General features: G+C 42.5%; 1 protein-coding gene across 1 annotated transcript; it reads right to left on the bottom strand.

Annotated features, from left to right (window-relative positions):
* Nucleotides 1–335: 335 nt before the first annotated feature.
* On the bottom strand, nt 336–14,796 carry IMPA1 (inositol monophosphatase 1). The gene is made up of 9 exons (XM_024203896.3): nt 14,718–14,796; nt 12,224–12,305; nt 10,852–10,985; nt 9,861–9,965; nt 9,246–9,291; nt 9,005–9,113; nt 8,112–8,220; nt 3,979–4,130; nt 336–2,469 (listed from the first exon to the last, which is right to left on the bottom strand). Exons 2-9 carry the CDS (start codon nt 12,284–12,286, stop codon nt 2,351–2,353), a joined length of 837 nt encoding a protein of 278 aa, XP_024059664.1. The 5' UTR covers nt 12,287–12,305; nt 14,718–14,796; the 3' UTR covers nt 336–2,350.
* Between the last annotated feature and the right edge of the window lie 5,720 nt (nt 14,797–20,516).

Raw genomic sequence — 20,516 nt, forward strand, 5'->3', positions numbered from 1 at the left:
CAGAGGGGTAGACGTGTTAGTCTGTATCAGCAAAAACAATGAGAAGTCCTTGTGGCAGCTTAGAGACTAAAACTTATTTGGGCATAAGCTTTTGTGGGCTATAACCCACTTCATCAGGTTCCACAAGGACTCCTCGTTGTTTTTTTCAGAATACAAAGTTTGCTAGTTTGACTTCTTTTTATTTTTTTAATAATTAAAAAAAGTTTTAATATCAATCAAAATTGGCCAGCAACAATTTTGTCTGTAATATGGTCTAAACCCCTTTGGCATTTTGAAAGACAGAATGAAAATATCTAACAAACCAAATATGTACAGAAACTTTTCAGACGATCCACTAATAAAGCAATCTTTTTTCTTTTATTATTGCAGACATCTCTCACATCAAGTACTAGTTTACACATTTCCACTTTACAAAACAAATCAGTTTAACATCAGAACTTCTGCACAGTTCATATTTCACACACAAACTCAAATTTCTCACAAAAACCAACAGAGATAATATATTGGGCAGACCTGCTAAGACATCACATTCATATCTTAGATTTAAAAACAATGAAGCTGTGGTGAAGTTCAAAAGGTTTTGATTATTTTTTTCCTACAGGGCCCCCAAGAAATGAAACTCTAATGAGTTCCTTCTCCTTAGCCCCTGAATTATCATGCAATTCTTTTTCTCCACTAGGGCTAATTGTTTAAAGTTGGCCTGGCACTGGAGTTTCTAATTAAACATTTCTGTAAAACTAGCAAAATATAACTGTTCCAAGGAATTTTATCAAGATTCCTGCTGGTGCTTGTATTTTAAGATACAAAACACTTTTTTCCACACTAAGAAATAAAAAACAACCACATATTTTCAAAAGTGATCATAATTTGGGGTGTCTCAATTAGACATCCAAATTTAGAGGACACTTCTGAAATTTTTGGCCCTAGTTACTAATCAGTCCCTAAACTGACTAATTTTTACTCTAAAATGTACAGTAACTGTTCAATGTACCCACTGATATCAACATAATTCTAAAAATAACTCAGACTGCAAAGAACAACTAACCTTTAGGCTTTGAAATTAGAAAAATTAGCATTAGGATTTAAAATACTGTAATTTCTTTAATTGTAAATTTTAGAGCTCGACCTGTGCCCTCATATGTGCTTATACAGTATGTAGCACAACAGAACACTGATCCTGACTGGTCATTACTGTCATAACTATCAAATAATAATTAAGATGAAAGTCTGGACTACTGGCTTAATTTTAATTAAAATGGGTGGGGAGGGTTGGTTTTTGGGAGGTGAGTTAATGAGTTATGAGAATCTTTTGGATTTCAAATTGTATTTAGACTTTGAGGTAGATTCTCTCCTGGAAATGTATGAGTAAATCCCCTAAACAGTTAATGGGAGCTACACACACATCAAGTAGAGAATATGCAGGAGGCAGCATCAACTGAAACCAATGGACCCATTCAGCTTATGGTCTTGCTTTTAACTATTTAGCATAAAACCCACTTCATTTCTCAGACTTTTGCCTGAAGGCATGACAGGAGGTGCGTACAGAGTTTTCTTCTTCCACATTACATCTTATTTTTTAGGAACAGCAGTCAATTAGGTCTATAGAAGTAATGGGCACATAAGTCTAAAAAATAAATGTGTCTTCTTTTCTCTAGGTATTTCTCTAAACATTCCCTGCAATAGCAACTGAAATCATTGTTGAATCACTCTTGCGCAGTGATAACATACAAATGTCCTGAAGTGTGCCAAAAGCTAAACGTGACTGTCTCCAAAGTGAGGTCTGGGATCATGTGATCTACTTCTACATTTCCTTCACCGGTGAGAACTTCTGGACAGACTGATAGCACTGTAACAATTTAGAGGCTTTATATGAAAATCTCATAAGCAACAATCAACCTTGATCACATTGGGGGAAAACCATGAGAAAATTGGAACCAGGAGCAATAAACTTTCTCTTTGTAACATATGACTTAGAGCATTAGTTGCTCTCTATCTTCCAGTGTGCTATATAAATTTTAAATATCACTTTTATGGGATTGTGTCCTTTTTTCCTTTAACTTATTTAAGCAGCTATAATACTATATAGGAAATAAAAATTTACAGCAAAACTGATGTTTTATTTACACAAACTGCAAACTTTGTTAGAACCAGTTCTATAACAGTTTCAAATGGGTCTGATTTCAAAACCCTATTTAGAAATCAATTTGTAATAAGATATATTCAGAAGTATATTACTACCCATTTAAGTGCAACATGTGATCTTACGTGGGACGTTTTCTTCTAAATTCCCAGAGTACGTGACAACTGTTGACAAACTCAGTATTACCACACTTAAGTGTAGTTGTGGTATTCAATTTGTGGCATCGTCCCTTTGTAGGGGGATTATCTGAAGCTCTTTGGCTATTCTCTCTCCTATGGCTCGACTACTTGCAGCAATTATTCTTCGTGACATCAAATCAAATGGTCCTCCTAGAAACAAAGTCAACAACGTAACTGGCTCATAGTCTTAGAAGAATTTTAATCTTGACAAAAATGAGCATTAAGATAAACTGTCAAAATGCAATACTTAGTTTAGCAGAAAGTGCATTAACAAATCCAAATCTAAAAAAAAAAAATTAATTACAGTGTGTAAAATCAAATTCTCAACACTAACAATGTAAAACACAATCCAGTGGCTCATTCATGTATATAGCAACCAAATTCTCCATGCTACCCAACCTTAGGAAACGCTGCCAAAGGGGATGGGCTCCTAACTCTACTTGGTTTATACTGAGCACCCCCTAACAATACTAGAAATGTGTTATATTAATGGTTGCATAAGGGAAGCAGCAGACATTTAACATGTTTCACTTAGAAACCACATACATTTGATTTTTAGTTTGGAGAAACAGTAAAGGATTTGGTGAGAAATGAATCAGGGAAAAGACAGAACAACAAAGCTGTGTGCTGAAGGAGATTAGGAAGGCATCCTCCACGGAACCCACAGAGTGGCTGAAGAGATGTTTCACTGGGGCGACTTCAGCCCTGTGGCTGATGTAAATCCTGCATGCCCCCAATTTGACCCTATCATTGAGGTAAAACTAGAAATTGACCCTTGCACTGCACAGGGAATGGCCATCAGAAATGGGGACCACCATAACCATGGAGGTGGGTGGGAGCTCTACTATCCCTTAGTGTGGGTCTAGACATTCTCCACTTTCTTTGAAGCCTCTTTTTGCCATCACTTACCCAAACATGGAAGGGTTTTACTGTCTGTGGTTGAATGTATAGCACCATTTCACTTTGGCAGAATTAAAAAGTTGTTATACTGGCACAGAAAAATTGTAAGTACACCTCTACCCCGATATAACGCGACCTGATATAACACGAATTCGGCTATAACGCGGTAAAGCAGTGCTCCAGGGGGGCGGGGCTGCGCACTCCAGCGGATCAAAGCAAGTTCGATATAACGCGGTTTCACCTATAACGCGGTAAGATTTTTTGGCTCCCGAGGACAGCATTATATCGGGGTAGAGGTGTATTTAGCTAATGTAATTAGTTCAGATCAAGTTCTGCCCCTGGATAAGCATGCACAAGTCTCATTGAGTTCAGCTGGTACCTAACATTAATACCTGGGAGAAGAATTCAGACTTATTATTGACTTTCATATCCTAACAGGGAATGATTCTACTGCAAGAGACTCAATGCTAGTGAGCAAGAACTTCTGCTAAGTGAACTAAAGGATAAAACAAGTGACAACTATCCCTGTGCATTAATTTGATGGAAACACTGTTTAATAGAGTTAAGAACCACCCAGATAATAGGATGGCTGAAAATCTTACTGATATGGGTCATCATTATGGTTTGCCAGGTGGTTGATAAAAAAAGAGCAAGAGAACACCCATACACTCTAATGGTCTACATACCTCAGTTTCAAAAGTATCCACATTTAAAAAAAAAAAAAAAAAGTCAATTTCCTGAAGGTTCCCCTTCATTTACCTGATACATCCAGCAGCACTCCACCTGCTTCAGTAATGATAATTCCAGCTCCTGCCATATCCCAGCAATGAATGCCCATCTCATAATATGCATCGGCTCCACCAGTTGCCACAAGGCACATGTTTACAGCTGCTGTACCAACAGCTCTAATCCTAAAACAGATACGAGATTCATTAATTGAGAGTAGTTTACAGGAACATCAAAATATTAAAACTAACCAGACAGTGTATACCAGCCAGCGTGAATAAAGCAAAGAAGGAAACTAAGGCTAATGTGAAGGCATATTACTTGTAAGAAATAAGCCAGTTCCTCTGTTTTCTCCTGCTTATTTTTCATGCTAATTGCAAACAAGTGTGCATGCATTCATTCCCAGATTTCAGTTAACTAGTGTTAAAAAGAAAGAGTAATTAAGTAATTTAAAGGAAATCACTTTCAAAATTGCTTTCAAGGTGAAAGCATGAGGTGTGTTTAAATAACCCAAGAAAAACATTTTATTAAAAATATCCACCTTTGAAATAATGGATAGTCTACTTTGCTTTGTGAGTGCTAATTAGTGTGCAATTTAAATTGTTGTCTGATTGGAAAAGTTACTTAGCTTTCACAACTGAGTCAATAAGCAGCTTTCTTGACTTTTGCAAAAATGTAAATGTAATTCTCACAAAAAACAAATAACTATGCAATGTAAATCAGCTATAAAGAGGACATTTTCAATATTCTTTTCTGTTTCATATTCACAGTGCTCTTATCAGCATTATTGCCCCTGAACAAGTTGTACAATTATTTGACAAGTTCACTAAAAAGGCATCACATATTTTCATATATCAGACAGTTATCAATAAAATATAGATTGAATTGTTATATAAAGCAGGGTGGTGCTCAAGTCACGGCAAGAGCCAGTTAATCATCTGTGACCCTTGATTTACAAACAGCATATAGCTGGCAGCTTAGAACTTCAAAGTGAAGATTCAAAATGGAACAGACGATACTACTGTGCCCTGAGCAAAGGTAGTTTAACTCTTCATTTCACAGAAAATGTAAAATCTGTATTCAAGTGTAGACAGGTGATACCTTGTTTCATTATATCAAAAATCTTTGTGGAAGTATGAATGGCATATGTGCTCAAGGAACCAGAAAGGAGCCTAAGAATCCTGGAAGAAAGGATATTTCCTGGTCGGTACTCTGGGCCCAATCCTGCAATCCTTACTCATGTAAATATTCCCACTAAACTCAGTAAGAGTACTTGTGTGAATAAAAGTTGCATGACCAGAACTGTAACTAGGCATTTTAGCGCTCTGAGCGAGCAAGCATATTTGCACCCCTACCGTTTTTCATCATCATTTTTCTGCCTCCACTGTTTTGTGCCCTGGGCGGCTGCCCTTCTCGCCCCACCTGGGTTACGGCCCTGTGCATGACTGGACCCTTAAAGCCAGATATATACAAGTAAGGCTGGTCAAAAAGTATCCACTGAAACTGTGTTTATGATAAAAAAATTGGCTGTGGAAAACTGGATTTTTGTGGAAATTTTTTTTTGGCCAAAAACCAAAAAAATACAGTCCATGGCTGAATTTTTTTTGTCTGCAGGAAAAAAAAAAATTCTGAAAAGCTCTACATAATAGTTACAGTTTTTTACCTCCTGATTTTTCTCCTTAGTTACATCAGAGAAGGGGAACCTAGATAACCTGATAGATCTTCTTTGTATCTAGTTTCTATGATTTCACATGACTTTTTCAAATGTCTCTGTACCAGAAGGTAGAAAACATGATTTCAGAAAAAAATAGAAGACTTCGTTTTTAGAACCCAGTATAAAATGATACTTTTTAGACCAGAGAAACTAACGTTTAGTTCAAAGCATATACCAAAGTCTTTAAATCCTCAATGGTGTTTTGATTGGCATGGTTTCGTACTATATATCCTACTTTCTAAATAATAATTAATTAAGCGGGTTTTTCAAGGTAAATTCCTATTCATTTTTTTTCATTCAAGGCCTTGGGTTTAAACAAAGCCATGAGGATCTGTAAGAATAGCTGAGATTACAAAGTTTAGTACCTCTCTCCATGGGCATAATTTGGGGAGGCGCAGGCGTTGCCCCCCCAAACTGCAAGATCAGGCAGGTGCAGAATTTGCCCTCCTCCACACAGGGCCACCGTTTCGAGGGACGGGGTGGGGGGGCACCTGCTCACCCCTGAGTTTTGTACCAGAAGTCTGCTCGTGGTGCACACCCCAGCCCCAGAAAGAGCTCTTCGCTGCAGCACCGTGCAGTCAGGTCCCTCCCTCCAGGAGCCGGGGATTCACCCCTGTCAGTTTCCTCCTCTGCTGCACTAGCTCACCCATCCCGTCCCCCTCCACCAATCAGCAGCTGAGACTATATGGAATGACAATCCTCCGAACCAATAGTAGCGGGGCAGTGAGCAGGCCTCTGAGGGTGGGGCAGGCAAGGAGGGGGAGCACAGGGTCCGCAGTGCTGGTGGTGGTGGGGGGGTAGCATAGTGGTGGGAAGGAAACGGAAAGCACAGGGCCCCCAGTGGTGGGGATATTGGAGCCGGGGGAGGGGGGGGGGCAGTCAATCTTCAGGGGAAGGGAGAGGAGAGGGCATAGGGCTGTGTCCTGAGGGAGGAGCAGCTGAGAGGGAATGGTCCCTAGTGCAAGGATTCTGAGGGAGGGGGAGCTGCAGAAGGCTGGGGGGCTAGGAGCAGCTAAGTGGGTCTTGGGGTCAGTTTGCCCTCAGAGAAGCAGGGAGTAACCTCTCTTCTCCATGGGAAGAGGCCGGGAACAGACCCTTCTGGTCCAGAGCTGTCATGTCCACTAGTGGTTGCAACTTCAAGGACATGTATGTGTCCATGCTACGCTGCAAATTCTGCCAATAGGTGCTGAGCTCGTGGGGGATGAAAGCTGTGCTTCGGGCCAACCCAGAGACTGACCTGTACTCCACCGACATCCAATCCACAAAGTAAATTCCCTTCAGCTACCACCAGTAGGCATCTCAAAAGCTGACTAATGTTATGGTAGCGCCCAAAGACCTTAAACCAGTAGGAGTCCCCCATTGTGCTAGGCATCATACAAAACATTAAGACCACCCAGTTCCTGCTCCACAGATATCAATCTAATCCTTTTAATTCCATATGGCAGGCAGGTGTTGTTTTTCCCATTTTACAGCAATGGGAACTGAGGAACAGTGTCCAAACACAGAATGGTACTTCAAAAAAAAAAAAAAAAAAGTATATAGATATATACACAAACTCTAAATAATAAACAAGACTGTTTTTTTTCTCAACTTTAAAATATGGAATTTTCTCGGTGCTTGGTTTTAAATATTCTCCTGTGAGAACTGCAACTCAATCACTGCAGCGTTGTGTTTAAGAGCCTCTGGAAAGTAAGTTGACTTTAAACTGAAGTGAAAATGACTTGAAAGTGTCAGTTTCACTCCTGTTTAAAGTCAGTTTCTAGTCTATTATTATTTGTATTAGAGTAACACATCTAGAGCCCCAGGCAGGTGCAGTATAAACTCACAGGGCCTTGCCCTAGTAGGGTGTTTCCAGAAGTTAAATTATCTATTCCACGCTTGGTGAACTGCAAAAAAGTAAGTAGCCTAAATGATAGACAGACAATCAGATATTTCTACAATTGTTTCAACTGCTGTATTCAAGAGTAGTAACAAAGTAAGAATATACATTAAAATTTTTAAACCTAACCACCGTCCCTTTATTTAATTTTCTTTCTTTATACAGGAATTAGATATAGTGCTCTTGTCAGCTAATTTCTAAGTTATCTGCAAAAAGCTAGAGTTTTCAGGTGCTTAAGTAGCCCCTGGAATCACCCAATCGGAAATGGCTCCCTGTCCACGTGCAACCCCACTGGCCTCACTGGAGCTGCCTCCCCCCCTCCAAATATAAAAGTCAAACTACGTCCATGCTTCTCTCTCATCATGATAAATAACAATGTTGCGTAAATCTTGTCTCTTACGTACAGTTTCTTGGTAAAAGCTACAAGACAGCTTGATTTAAATTGTATCATCCCTTTTTCCAAAAAAAATTACAGCAAAGAAAGCGGAGTTTGACTGCCATTTTCCTTTCTAAAAATCATGTTTGGTGCAAGCTTCAAGCAGAAGACGAAAAACAAATTAAAAAATACCTTACCCATGAACAGGAATACTGAGAAGCCTTTCCATGTTAGAAAGAACTATCTTTAAAGTCTCTGGTTCACGGTTAGATCCCATTTCTGTTACTAAAAGTGATTTTGTAATATCTGGGAAGGGAAAAAGTGACAATATTTTTCCCAACACTTTGACTTACATAAGGACAATATTTAAGCATTTGAGTATATCATGCACTTTCACTGATTGCTCATTGTAATAAACATTCATCTCACATGTTCACTTTATATTCAATATAGCATAGAAGTAACTACTTTTGGCTAGACACTAACAGGAAGAAAAACTTAGCAAAAAAATTAAAAAAAAAAAAAAAAGGCAGCACTATCCAGTCTCACTTTGTGCATGTGTTCACTGGGGTTACTTATAATCGCAAATTGCGATTCTGGGTAAGAATCAGAACATTTTTCAAATGGTTAAGGTCTTAATGCAGCCAAGTATTTAAACACGGACTTAACTTCATGTAAATTGAGAAACAGGTGAAGAGTGGTACAACTAAAGTTAGGCCTACACTTAAATGTTTTGCAGGTTCAGGGCTGAAATAAGACTAATTTTTTGGTAGATTTGTCACTGTTTCTAAACAGACCAGTTTAACAAATATAGGCGATAAAACTCGCAAATTTCTTAAATTTTATTTTATAACATTCACAAGCATGTTATGTGCTTCAAAGAAAACAAAATATGGGATCCTTCCTCAAAGGGCTTACACTCTATGGGTAAATAAGTGTACATTTGTGCAGGGATGTGAGTGAGGAATAGCTATAAGAAAAGGAGACATTATACATCAATGGTTTCTAATAATTATATTTTGGAAAAAATAAATGTAAGAATTTCCATCCTCATTCCCCTTCCCAAAATAAGCTACTCAGTTCAACTCACCTTCTTGTCCTGATACTCGAAGCTTCTGACCGTTGCAAAATGCACCTTTTCCTTTCCTGCCAGTGTACATTTTTTCTTCCACACAACTGTATACAACTCCAAATTCAATCTGCAAAGAAGAAAGGTTTCTTTTCCATTAGAGTGGAAATGCCAGTTTTACATAAAGAGAGTGGTGGTTAATAATATGTTATGAATTTGATTTTATTTCTCTGTTGGATGTTAAGTAATAAAACAAATATACCTTTTTGTTGACAACAAAGCCAATCGAAACTGCCACAAATGGAAACCTTCAAAACAAAACAAAATATTTTACTAATTTATAATTGAGATATTATGTTTATTTTGTTACTATACATTTTTTAAACTCCTAGTTGTACTCCAGCTGTGTAATAACAGAGGAAATATGGAGGATGTAAGCTACCCTTCGCCACCAAACAGGCTCAGCAATGCCAACTGTAATTACATAGGGTTTATTTGTTAATACTGCATCTTTTGCTTTCAAACTTTCAGGTTGATATTTGCAGCAAAATGGGTGTTTTCTTCTAACTCTGTACTAATTATACTACATAATGCTAGTCTCTCAAGGCATGCCAACTGTTGGTTACAGCTGGAAAACATTCTATTTGAGAGCATTATAGTACTTGCAGAAGTACTGCTACTCTGGTAATACTTGCCTGGCTGTATCTAATCAAATATAAGCAAGAAACTCAAGATCTATAAAGAGATGCAATGAACACAATTGCAAACACCATTAAACATGGTTACTTAAATGGTTCCAAAGAAAACAGCAAAAAAAATTCTAGTCTAAATGTTGCCCAATTTAAGTAGTAATCATGGACAAAATAAACAGATATACCTGTGTACAAAGTTAGTAGTTCCATCAATAGGGTCAATAATCCACGTGGGATTATCTGTCAAGGTACTGCCTTCTCCAGCTGCAACAGATTCTTCTCCAATGAAACTAGAGTAGCCAAAATATATTTAAAACACGAATAGTTTAAGAGGCTAGAATTTAACTTTGCAGTGGGTGATGTTTATCATTCTTAAAAGAAAATTAGATGTAACCTGAAAATTAAACAGCAATTATTAATGTGAAATTTATCTGAAAACAGCTAAATTGCAACTGGTATTTTAGCAAACTGGAGGGCTACCTGTTGAGGAATGATATTTGTGGTATTAGAGATAAGGAGGCACAATGGTAGAGCTAGTAAAAATGTTTCTATCCTTTAATATTAGTTTACAAAATTTAGCATTATTTTAGACATAACATTGAAGTTTCTCTTCTTATTAGAGCAGTCTGGTTTACCATTTTTCCATATATCCAGTGTCATGAGGTCATAGTACCACATAAGGATGTAAGAAACTAGAGGACAACAGGGAATTTTGGCAAAGTTGTTTTATGTAAACTGTACTAAACATAAGCAATAAGTCAATTGGGAGGCTGCCTTGGGGAGGATCGTCAATTAAGCAAAATATATGAAATTCCCATTCAATAAACCATTTATTTCTGAAGAACTGGGAAGGCTGAGGGATATAATTAAAAACTCTGAAGAGAATATGTGCAACTCTTGGTCATGTATGACCAGAAGGCCTTTTCCTGTGCCAAAGTGTACTATGACTACACACTGTCAGGTACAAGTAGAAAATCAGAAGTACTTCTACGCACCTTATAGTAAGTGCCACTTAAATATTTTACATCTGAAGTTATGGAGTTCTTCCTTAACTTCCCGGCAATCTCATATTAAATTTCCTTGAGAAAAAAAAAGAGAGACTCCATACTTTAGCCCTTCACCCACCATTTCCTCTTCTCCCATGAGTAGCAAATAAAATATCAATAGAAGTTGTACCTGTGAGAAGGATATTTTTCTTTTATAGAAGAAATAATCATTTTTTCCACTTTTTGATCAGTGACTGTCACTAGATCTGCTGGTGAGCTTTTAACCATAATGGATATTTCCTCTTTCAATGCTTCCCGGACTACCTGTAAAGAATATTATTTTGTTTATAAGAAACTTCAGGAAAATATTATTATTTAATATTTATTATTATTATTCTGGCTTCCAGGAAAGTCCAACACATCATTATTCTTTTCTGACTGTAATAATCTGATCCTAATTTACACATGTGCTTAACTTTATGTACTGCAAGTAATCTCATTTAAGGATAGAACATCAGTGAGCTCTGTTTTCTTAGGAGCTGTTCTAAAATTTCTTACTCTTACAATATTTTAGCATTATCAATGCTACAAAGCTGTAACGAAACACTAAACACTGCCCCTAGGTAAGTTATTTCCAGGCCAGGCCAGGCACATGTGACTGAATCTCTACCTCCCAGCCAAGAAAATCCTATTGAGGACTTCTAATGAAATGAGATGAACCTTTGTTTGAGGGAATGTTTACTGAGGCAGTTGAAGGGACTTCAATATTTACTGTGATTCTGAAGACTGTGTGGCTGGTATATGCCCTCATCTTACCTGCATACACAGTAAGAGGCTACTGTATAGAAGCAGAGGCAGGAAGTGGAGACCTGGCCATCCACCCTACCCCATGGCTCCTCAGAGATCTGCTAGCTCTTTTTCTTGCTCTCCTGCCATGTTAGACCACAGCCGGAGGGGCAAACCACCTATAGTGAGAGAGCAGGAGCTGTTGCCTGGCAAGGGAGAGAGCCTCAATGAAAGGGAGAGGAGGGAAGAAGGAGGCAAATTGTCTGCCCAAGGGCTAGAGAGCCACCATAGTGGAAGCAGGCTTCCTGTGAGAAGAGACACAGGACTATGGAAAAACCACTCAGAAAATGCTGCCAGTAGCCGTGCACACTGAAGTACAGTACAAAACTGTTCAGACAAAAAGACAGTGGTATGAGGGACAAATGAGATGCTGCCTGCTACAGCAGCAAGGGAACTTAAAGGGAAACACTTTTAACCAAATTTAAGGTACCAAAAGTGTTTGTGCAACAAGGAGAAAGGATAGACCACAAATCATTGCTCAGTATCAGCCTGAGGAGTTGCAAAGATTTTTTCCTAAATTAGCCCAGTCGAGAACAGGATACCTTCCTATTTCAAACTTAATGTCATTTTGCTTTAGACGATTACACTAATTTATGTTTGTTTTTGACAAAATATAGAGGTGGAATATCTGGGCAAACCTAAAAGTAAAATTCCCCTATAAGACATACATGAGTTTCTCTAGAAACAGACAGTAATTTGTAAGTAAGTTTACATACCTCTCCAGCCTTTCTTGCTAAAGTAACTGCATAATCCATGCATTGTTGCCAAGGATCAGCCATCTTATCTTAGGTACAGTACCTATTGGGTAGATTTGTTAACACAGATACTTAATACAGTAAAAGCTGTGTCATCTGGCACTTGATCAACCGGAAAGCTCTAGAAATAGGCATTTCTGATATCTCCCAATACAAATCTTCAATGGGGTTGCCAGAGGTCTGGTTGTCCCTGCTGCTCCTAGGCAGAGGAACGGCCACAAGGGCTCCGTGTGCTACCCCCACCCCACACGCTGGCTTCGCAGCTCCTATTGGCCAGGAACCGTGGCCAGTGGGAGCTGTGAGGGTGACACCTGTGGGCAGAGGCAGCGCACGGAGCCGCCTGGCCGCGCCTCTGCCTAGGGATATGTCGCCGCTTGCGGGGGAACGCCTGAGGTGAGCACCACCTGGATCTGGCACCCCGAAATCCCTTCCGCACTCCAACCTCCACCCCTGAGCACCCTCCCACGCCCAAACTCCCTCCTTCCATTGGTAAGTATAACTCTTAGTTAACCGGAATTTTTGGCTAACCAGCACCTGCCATTCCCCCAACATGCCAGATAAAGCTCTTACTATATATAGAAAGTTTTACAAGTCCTCAAAAATTGTTGACCAACAGCCCACTACTTTCCCTGTTTCTGACTTCAACATCCCTTCTCTGCTGGAATTTATGCTCATACAAAAATGCTAGACAATGAAAGCTTGCCTGTTCTCCACAGTACAGGGTTAAGTCATGAAAACACTAAAGCTTTGCGTTGTTCGTGTATTGTTGGGTAATTTAAAGTTTATATCATTATTTTTCTATACTTTTAAAAACAAGCGGGCAAGATTAAATCCAAGACACTATTAAGCATAGAGCCTGAAACTGGAAAGACATACATGCGTGCTTAACTTTACATACGGTGGGCAGTCAGCAACTTTGATGGGAGTACTCACCATGTGTAAACTTAAGCACTAATATATGGCTTTGCAGGATCAGGGCCATAGTGGTGTTATGTAGATCATGTTTTTAGACAATGTCTAATGCTCAGTTCAAATTGTTAGAATTTTCACTATAATTTGCTTTGGATGAAAAACTGGCTGACTATTTTTAAACCAACTTTGGGTTAAATTGCTTCAGACATTTTAAAACCAGAGTGCAAAATAAGTAACTGTCCTATTTTGGAGATACATTTCACACTCAGACCCCTCAAAAATGGTTAATTCCACATAGAAAAATTTACAGAATATCGCAGTTATTTAGTGCACACTTGCTTTTACATCCTCAAGATATTCTGCACCAGTACGAAAACACATTATCAATATTATAATTTAGGTTAGTTTGCACAAGCAGTGTACACTACACAATATTTTTAGATAAGATTAATTTTAATGACATAAAATTAGTGTATGACCCACTAGATTAAGTGAACTGTAGGAACCTCTGGCATTTCCAGGGATTATTTATTTATTTAAAACAGAGAGTAGAGTCCTAGTACTCCAAAACTTATTCTGGAAAACAGTGCTTTAAACCTGATGGATCCAGCACAGCACTCCATCAATACTGCTCCTGAAACTAAAAAGCAATGCAATGCAAAGTATTCTTTCCATGGCAGAAGGATCTGTTGAATTAAGAGCATTCTGGCAATGTCGTTAAATATCATAGCACTTATAATAAAAATAGTTGTAGAAATGTAAAAATAATGATGTTAGGCTACTGGATTTAGTAAGAACGGCATTGAGCAGAATAAGGTTATATAGCCAGTAAAGACGTATGATGATAATGGGTGAAGTTACTATATTTCAGGTTCCCCAAGAGAGGAGGCTGCCGGGGGCGGGCGGGGGGGCAGCTGGAGGGGGTATTTGGGGAGACACTAGAAGGGTGCATGTGTTACTGGGAGTGAGGGCTTGCCTACAAATGGAAATTGACCAAAATAGCTGTTCTGATAATGAGCCCGGCATAAGTCCCTTCGTGGGCACTTGTTGTGCAACGGGAGCGCCCTCTTCTGATTCACTTCAATCCACTTCGGAGCCACCGCGGACCCAGGTGCCGCCCTCCCGATGGCAACAGTCACAGCGGGGAACAGCCAGGAAGGGTTTCAAACCCTGAGTAACAACCCCGGAGCGGGCTCCCACACACCGCCGGGCCGGGGTGACGACACACAAGGAGGAAGCAAATCGTGACCGTTTTCAACCCAAAGCCCCATCCCGCCTAATTCGCAACCCCCGGACCAGGCGGTAGCAAGTCCCGGGAAGTAGCCAAGAAGGTCACGTCCGCGTGGCGGGAACTGCGACTAGTAGCAGAAGTGGAGGGCTGCTGGTTATGCCGCTACAGTCTCTGCCCCTCGGGCGCCGTCCCGGGCTCGGCCGCTACCGGGGACGCGGGGCTGGGCCGGCTCCTCCGCCGGCTGACACCGACCCGCCCGCGGCAATCGGATGCCGAGTAGCCCCGGGCGGGGAGTCCCGTCCCCCCCCTTACCTCACACAGCCCGTGCCGGGTCCTTGTCCGTGCCGGTGGTGAGTCAGTGACCCTCGCAGAACCGTCCCGAACTAGTGCGCATGCGCTAGCGGGCGGAAGCCCTTCACCGGCATTTGCGGTAAGTGTAACCCTTCCCTCCCCTCTGCTCGATTTACTCTCCTCCCCGCTCTGTCTCACCGGCTGTCCCTCTGCGCCTGCGCGAGGCTACAGCACCCAGCCAATAGGCGTCCCTCCCCCCCCCCCCCCCGCTTTGCAAGTGCTGCGCAGCCCCCGCCCCGCATTCTATGGCTGCCCGCAGCACAGCGGGGGGGGGGATGATCTCGGGGGCGGAGGACGAGGGGGTTTAGGCCCGTCTCCCTGTAACGTGACTGGCGGGACAGTGCGGATTTCAGGGGACGTGACACGCGGGGACTCTGCAGATTCTGGGGCCGGGCAGATTTGGGGCAGAGGCATTTATCCAGCGCGCGCTCTCGCTGTTCCCTGGGGCCCAGCGGACCCCCAGTAGTGCTCTCCATCTCCGCGGGCCTCCCCTCTTCCTGATCATTGTGCTAGCTTTCATTCCTGCTTCTGGGATGCAGAGGTGGATTAAGCCTTTGTGGCGCCCTGGGCCAGAGCAAATGGGGGCCCTGCGCTCCTGCCAGGGAAATGGGGTTGTGGCATGGGGGGTTACCCTGTTCTGCCCACCTGGCACTCCTGCCAGGGAGTGGGGCAAGCCCCCATGCCCCAACCCCGCTCCCTAGCAGGAGTCTGGGCAGGCAGAGTGGGTTGAGGCACAAGGGCACAGGCCCCATTGGCTAATCCGCCACTGCTGTGGTGCATTCCCATGGTCTACCTACCTCATTGCCATCCCAATTCAAGGATAATGCTGCTGTATTCCCTTTCCATGGTCCAGTAATGGCACCCACTCTAAGCTCCCCGGCCAGCACCTCTTTTGGGTGCAGATCCATGTCTCTTTCTCCCTCCTAATCAAGGTATTTCCATGCTGCACAGTTCCCTGCCTACAAGGTGAATTCCCCAGCAAATCAGACTGCCTCAGCAGGCCTGCTTTGCCTTCTGAGAGATAACAAACAATGTAATCGCCTACAGTTAATTTACCACACAGTTCTTTTTATGCAAACACATTTATTATTAAGGTAAAAGCATTAGAGAGAAAACACATTAAAAACAATAAAAGAACCTACATCCATGCCAATAAGCTAGATCACTCCCAACTTCAACAAGGGCTCTAGCAGGTGAACAGTCCTTCAACCCCCACACTGGCGGTTCTGTTTGGTCACAGGTTCATAACACTGTTACCTCGGAACAATCATGCCCATGAATCTGAGAGTCCCTTCCTTATACCCTTTGGGTATTTGATCTGGCCTCACATAACAGGTGATCAGAAGACAAAAGGTCCCCTCAAGAGGTAGCATCAAAAGATTGGGTTCAGAGGTGAGAAATGTACATTCCCTCCCTCCAGATATTTCCTAAGAAACTCACTTCACTTTAAAAGTTCACAATTTCAAACAGTTGAAGCTCACAGCACTTCCTAGGGTTTACATTAGTCAGGTCTCCTCCCTGGAGACATTACATACAGTCCCACAACAAACATTTGCCTTTTGAATACAATGAACTTCTAAGAGTATGTCTACACTGGCAGAGTTACAGCACCGGCAGTTACAGCGCCACTCAGAGAGTGCTGAAGGGAAACCGCTGTTGTGTGTTCACACTTTCAGCTGCCGGCGCAATAGCGTTTTACACTTGCAGCACTTGCAGCAGTAATCAGAGCAGTGCACTCTGGGCAGCTATCCCAGAGAGCATCTCTTCCTCTTCTGCCGCTAAGAGTTGGGGGAAGGTGGATGGGATTGCGGGGCATCCTGGGTCCTGTCCCCATCATGCATTGCTTCGCATCCGAGCATTTGGCTTCTGTCCGCATTTGGCACTATCTTTCAACAGTTTGTGTACTGCACAGTCTTCGGTCTGCAGGAATGGATCCCACACTGTTGACCAATATGCTGCTCGCTCTCACTAACACATCACGAGTGGTAGTGGAGATATTCCTTAAACTACAAAGGCAAGAACAGTTCGACATTGATCTCACCATCTATAGTAGCTACAACACGAGATTGCTTGTGGCATTCATGGAGGTGCTGACCACAGTGGAACGCCGCTTCTGAGCTTGGGAAACAAGCACTGAGTGGTGGGATCACACCGTCATGCACGTCTGGGATTACAAGCAGTGGCTGCAGAACTTTTGGATGAGGAAAGCCACATTCATGGGTCTATGTGATGAGCTCGCCACAGTCCTGCGGGGCAAGGACACGAGAATGAGAGCTGCCCTGCCCTTGGAGAAGCGCGTGGCGATTGCACTGTGGAAGCTGGCTACTCCAGACTGCTACCGATCGGTCGCTAACCAATTTGGAGTGGGAAAGTCAACCGCTGGACTGGTGTTGACAAAAGTGTGCAGAGCTATTAATCGCATCCTGCTCCAAAAGATTGTGACTCTGGGCAACGTGTGTGACATTGTGGATGGCTTTGCACAAATGGACTTCCCTAACTGCGACGGGGCGATAGATGGCACGCATTTTCCAATTCTGGCACCAGACCACCTAGCCGCCGAGTACATTAATCGGAAGGGGTATTTCTCAATGGTTCTCCAGGTGCTTGTGGATCACTGAGGGCGTTTCACAGACATTAACGCAGGCTGGTCTGGAAAGTGCATGATGCACGCATCTTGCGGAACACTTGCCTGTTCAGGAAGCTGCAAGCAGGGACTTTCTTCCCGGACCAGAAGATCACCGTAGGGGAAATTGATATGCCCATTGTGATATTGGGAGACCCTGCCTACTCCTTAATGCCGTGGCTTATGAAGCCATACACGGGGCACCTTGACAGCAGCAAGGAGTGGTTCAACAATAGGCTGAGCAAGTGCAGAGTGACTGTTGAGTGTGCTTTTGGCCGTTTAAAGGCCCGCTGGTGCTGCCTATATGGGAGGCTGGACCTGGCCGATGACAATATTCCTATGCTTATAGCCGCGTGCTGTACCGTTCATATTTGTGAAGGGAAGGGTGAAAGCTTCACTCAGGGCTGGACTGCTGAGGCTCAGCACCTGGAGGCTGAATTTGAATAGCCAGAGACCAGGGCTATTAGAGGGGCGCAGCGTGGGGCCATAAGGATCAGGGATGCCTTGAGGCAGCAATTTGAAGCTGAAAGCCACTAATATTTGTTGCTATGCTCAGGAGTGCAGTGCTCGTAATGCTAGAAGGTGATTGGTGCAGACGATGCACTATGAAGGCTTAAGAAAATTACCTGTTACTTTGCAGGGCTCTGTTTGCTTTCAATTAATGGAATAAAGATTGCTTTCAAATCAAAACAATTCTTTTAAAAAAAAACCAACAACCGGAGGAGAGGGACAAATGAAAAAACACATCAGCACTGAGGGGAATAGGGAAAGGGAGGGTCTCAGGAGGTGGTGGGGTCCCGGGACGGTTAAAGATTTGTGTATGTCTAGGTATAGATTCATAGATTCTAGGACTGGAAGGGACCTCGAGAGGTCATCGAGTCCAGTCCCCTGCCCTCATTGCAGGACCCGATACTGTCTAGACCATCCCGGATAGACATTTATCTAACTTACTCTTAAATATCTCCAGAGATGGAGATTCCACAACCTCCATAGGCAGTTTATTCCAGTGTTTAACCACCCTGACAGTTAGGAACTTTTTCCTAATATCCAACCTAAACCTCCTTTGCTGCAGTTTAAGCCCATTGCTTCTTGTTCTATCCTTAGAGGCTAAGGTGAACAAGTTTTCTCCCTCCTCCTTATGACACCCTTTTAGATACCTGAAAACTGCTATCATGTCCCCTCTCAGTCTTCTCTTTTCCAAACTAAACAAACCCAATTCTTTCAGCCTTCCTTCATAGGTCATGTTCTCAAGACCTTTAATCATTCTTGTTGCTCTTCTCTGGACCCTCTCCAATTTCTCCACATCTTTCTTGAAATGCGGTGCCCAGAACTGGACACAATACTCCAGTTGAGGCCTAACCAGCGCAGAGTAGAGCGGAAGAATGAGTTCTCGTGTCTTGCTCACAACACACCTGTTAATGCATCCCAGAATCATGTTTGCTTTTTTTGCAACAGCATCACACTGTTGACTCATATTTAGCTTGTGGTCCACTATAACCCCTAGATCCCTTTCTGCCGTACTCATTCCTAGACAGTCTCTTCCCATTCTGTATGTGTGCAACTGATTGTTCCTTCCTAAGTGGAGCACTTTGCATTTGTCTTTGTTAAATTTCATCCTGTTTACCTCAGACCATTTCTCCAATTTGTCGAGATCATTTTGAATTATGACCCTATCCTCCAAAGCAGTTGCAATCCGTCCCAGTTTGGTATCATCTGCAAACTTAATAAGTGTACTTTCTATGCCAATATCTAAGTCGTTGATGAAGATATTGAACAGAGCCGGTCCCAAAACAGACCCCTGAGGAACCCCACTTGTTATACCTTTCCAGCAGGATTGGGAACCATTAATGACTACTCTCTGAGTACGGTTATCCAGACAGTTATGCACCCACCTTATAGTAGCCCCATCTAAGTTGTATTTGCCTAGTTTATCGATAAGAATATCATGTGAGACCGTATCAAATGCCTTACTAAAGTCTAGGTATACCACATCCACCACTTCTCCCTTATCCACAAGACTCGTTATCCTATCAAAGAAAGCTATCAGATTGGTTTGACATGATTTGTTCTTTACAAATCCATGCTGGCTATTCCCTATCACCTTACCACCTTCCAAGTGTTTGCAGATGATTTCCTTAATTACTTGCTCCATTATCTTCCCTGGCACAGAAGTTAAACTAACTGGGGTCTGTAGTTTCCTGGGTCGTTTTTATTTCCCTTTTTATAGATGGGCACTATATTTGCCCTTTTCCAGTCTTCTGGAATCTCTCCTGTCTCCCATGATTTTCCAAAGATAATAGCTAGAGGCTCAGATACCTCCTCTATTAGCTCCTATCATATCCAACCTTCTCCTTTAGAGTACAGTGAAGCAGGTACTGTACTTCAGCAGGGCCAAACTGCTGAGGGATGGGTGTTGAGTGCAGTGGGTAGTGGGAGTCCACACTCCTGGACTGTGAGGAGGGAGCAGTGGAATGCTGCGGGTAGAGAGTGGAGCCAGGAGGTTGATAACTGTGTTGGCAGGTGTGTGTGGGGAGCATGGGAAAGAGTTTTGTGACAGCGGCTGCAGGGGAGGGCGGGCACAGAGTTGCTTGGTTTGAAGCGCTAGTATCGCCTGGAGAGTGTCCACTTGGCGCTCCATAACTGTTAGGAGCTGTCCGTGGCTTCTTTCTGGTGTGCTGCGTTCTCCTTTCGGTCCCTCTTCTTGCTGTCAACATTTCAAAGGAATCCAGCTAAGCTTGTTGATTTTAGAGGACTTAGAAAAGTTGTCCTTTTAGCTGTGATGCAGCCTTAACTATAGTGGCACTCCCACACCACTATAATAACAGAGATACTCCCTGCCTCAAAGAATTCAGTCAACGTGAATTGGTGGATGTGTGCAGCGTTTATGCATGGGTTGGGGTGCACTCGCAGAGCTGTGGGATGGAGGGTGGTTGGGATGCACTGATAGAGCTGAGGGTGCAGGAGGGTTCGGGTGCAGGGTTGGAGTGCACTGGAAGAGCTGTAAAGTGCAGGAAGATTGGGGTGCACTGTCAGAGCTATGGGTGAAGGGATTTGGGGTGCACCTACAGAGTTGTGGGGTGCAGGGGATTGGGATGCACCTGCAGAGGTGTGGGTGCAGGGTTGGGGTACACTGGCTG

The sequence above is a fragment of the Terrapene carolina genome, unplaced genomic scaffold (genome assembly GCF_002925995.2).
Source record: "Terrapene carolina triunguis isolate 2854851 unplaced genomic scaffold, T_m_triunguis-2.0 Scaffold58, whole genome shotgun sequence".
NCBI lineage: Eukaryota > Metazoa > Chordata > Testudines > Emydidae > Terrapene > Terrapene triunguis.

Bases quoted from the DNA above. Each gene is read 5' to 3' on its own strand.
- IMPA1 (XM_024203896.3), bottom strand. From the start codon at position 12,286: ATGGCTGATCCTTGGCAACAATGCATGGATTATGCAGTTACTTTAGCA. The intron at 9,966-10,851 runs GTACAACTTCTA...TGGCTACTCTAG, and splicing joins GAAAAATATCCTTCTCACAG to TTTCATTGGAGAAGAATCTG. The intron at 2,470-3,978 runs GTAAATGAAGGG...CTTTGTTTCTAG, and splicing joins AGTGCTGCTGGATGTATCAG to GAGGACCATTTGATTTGATG.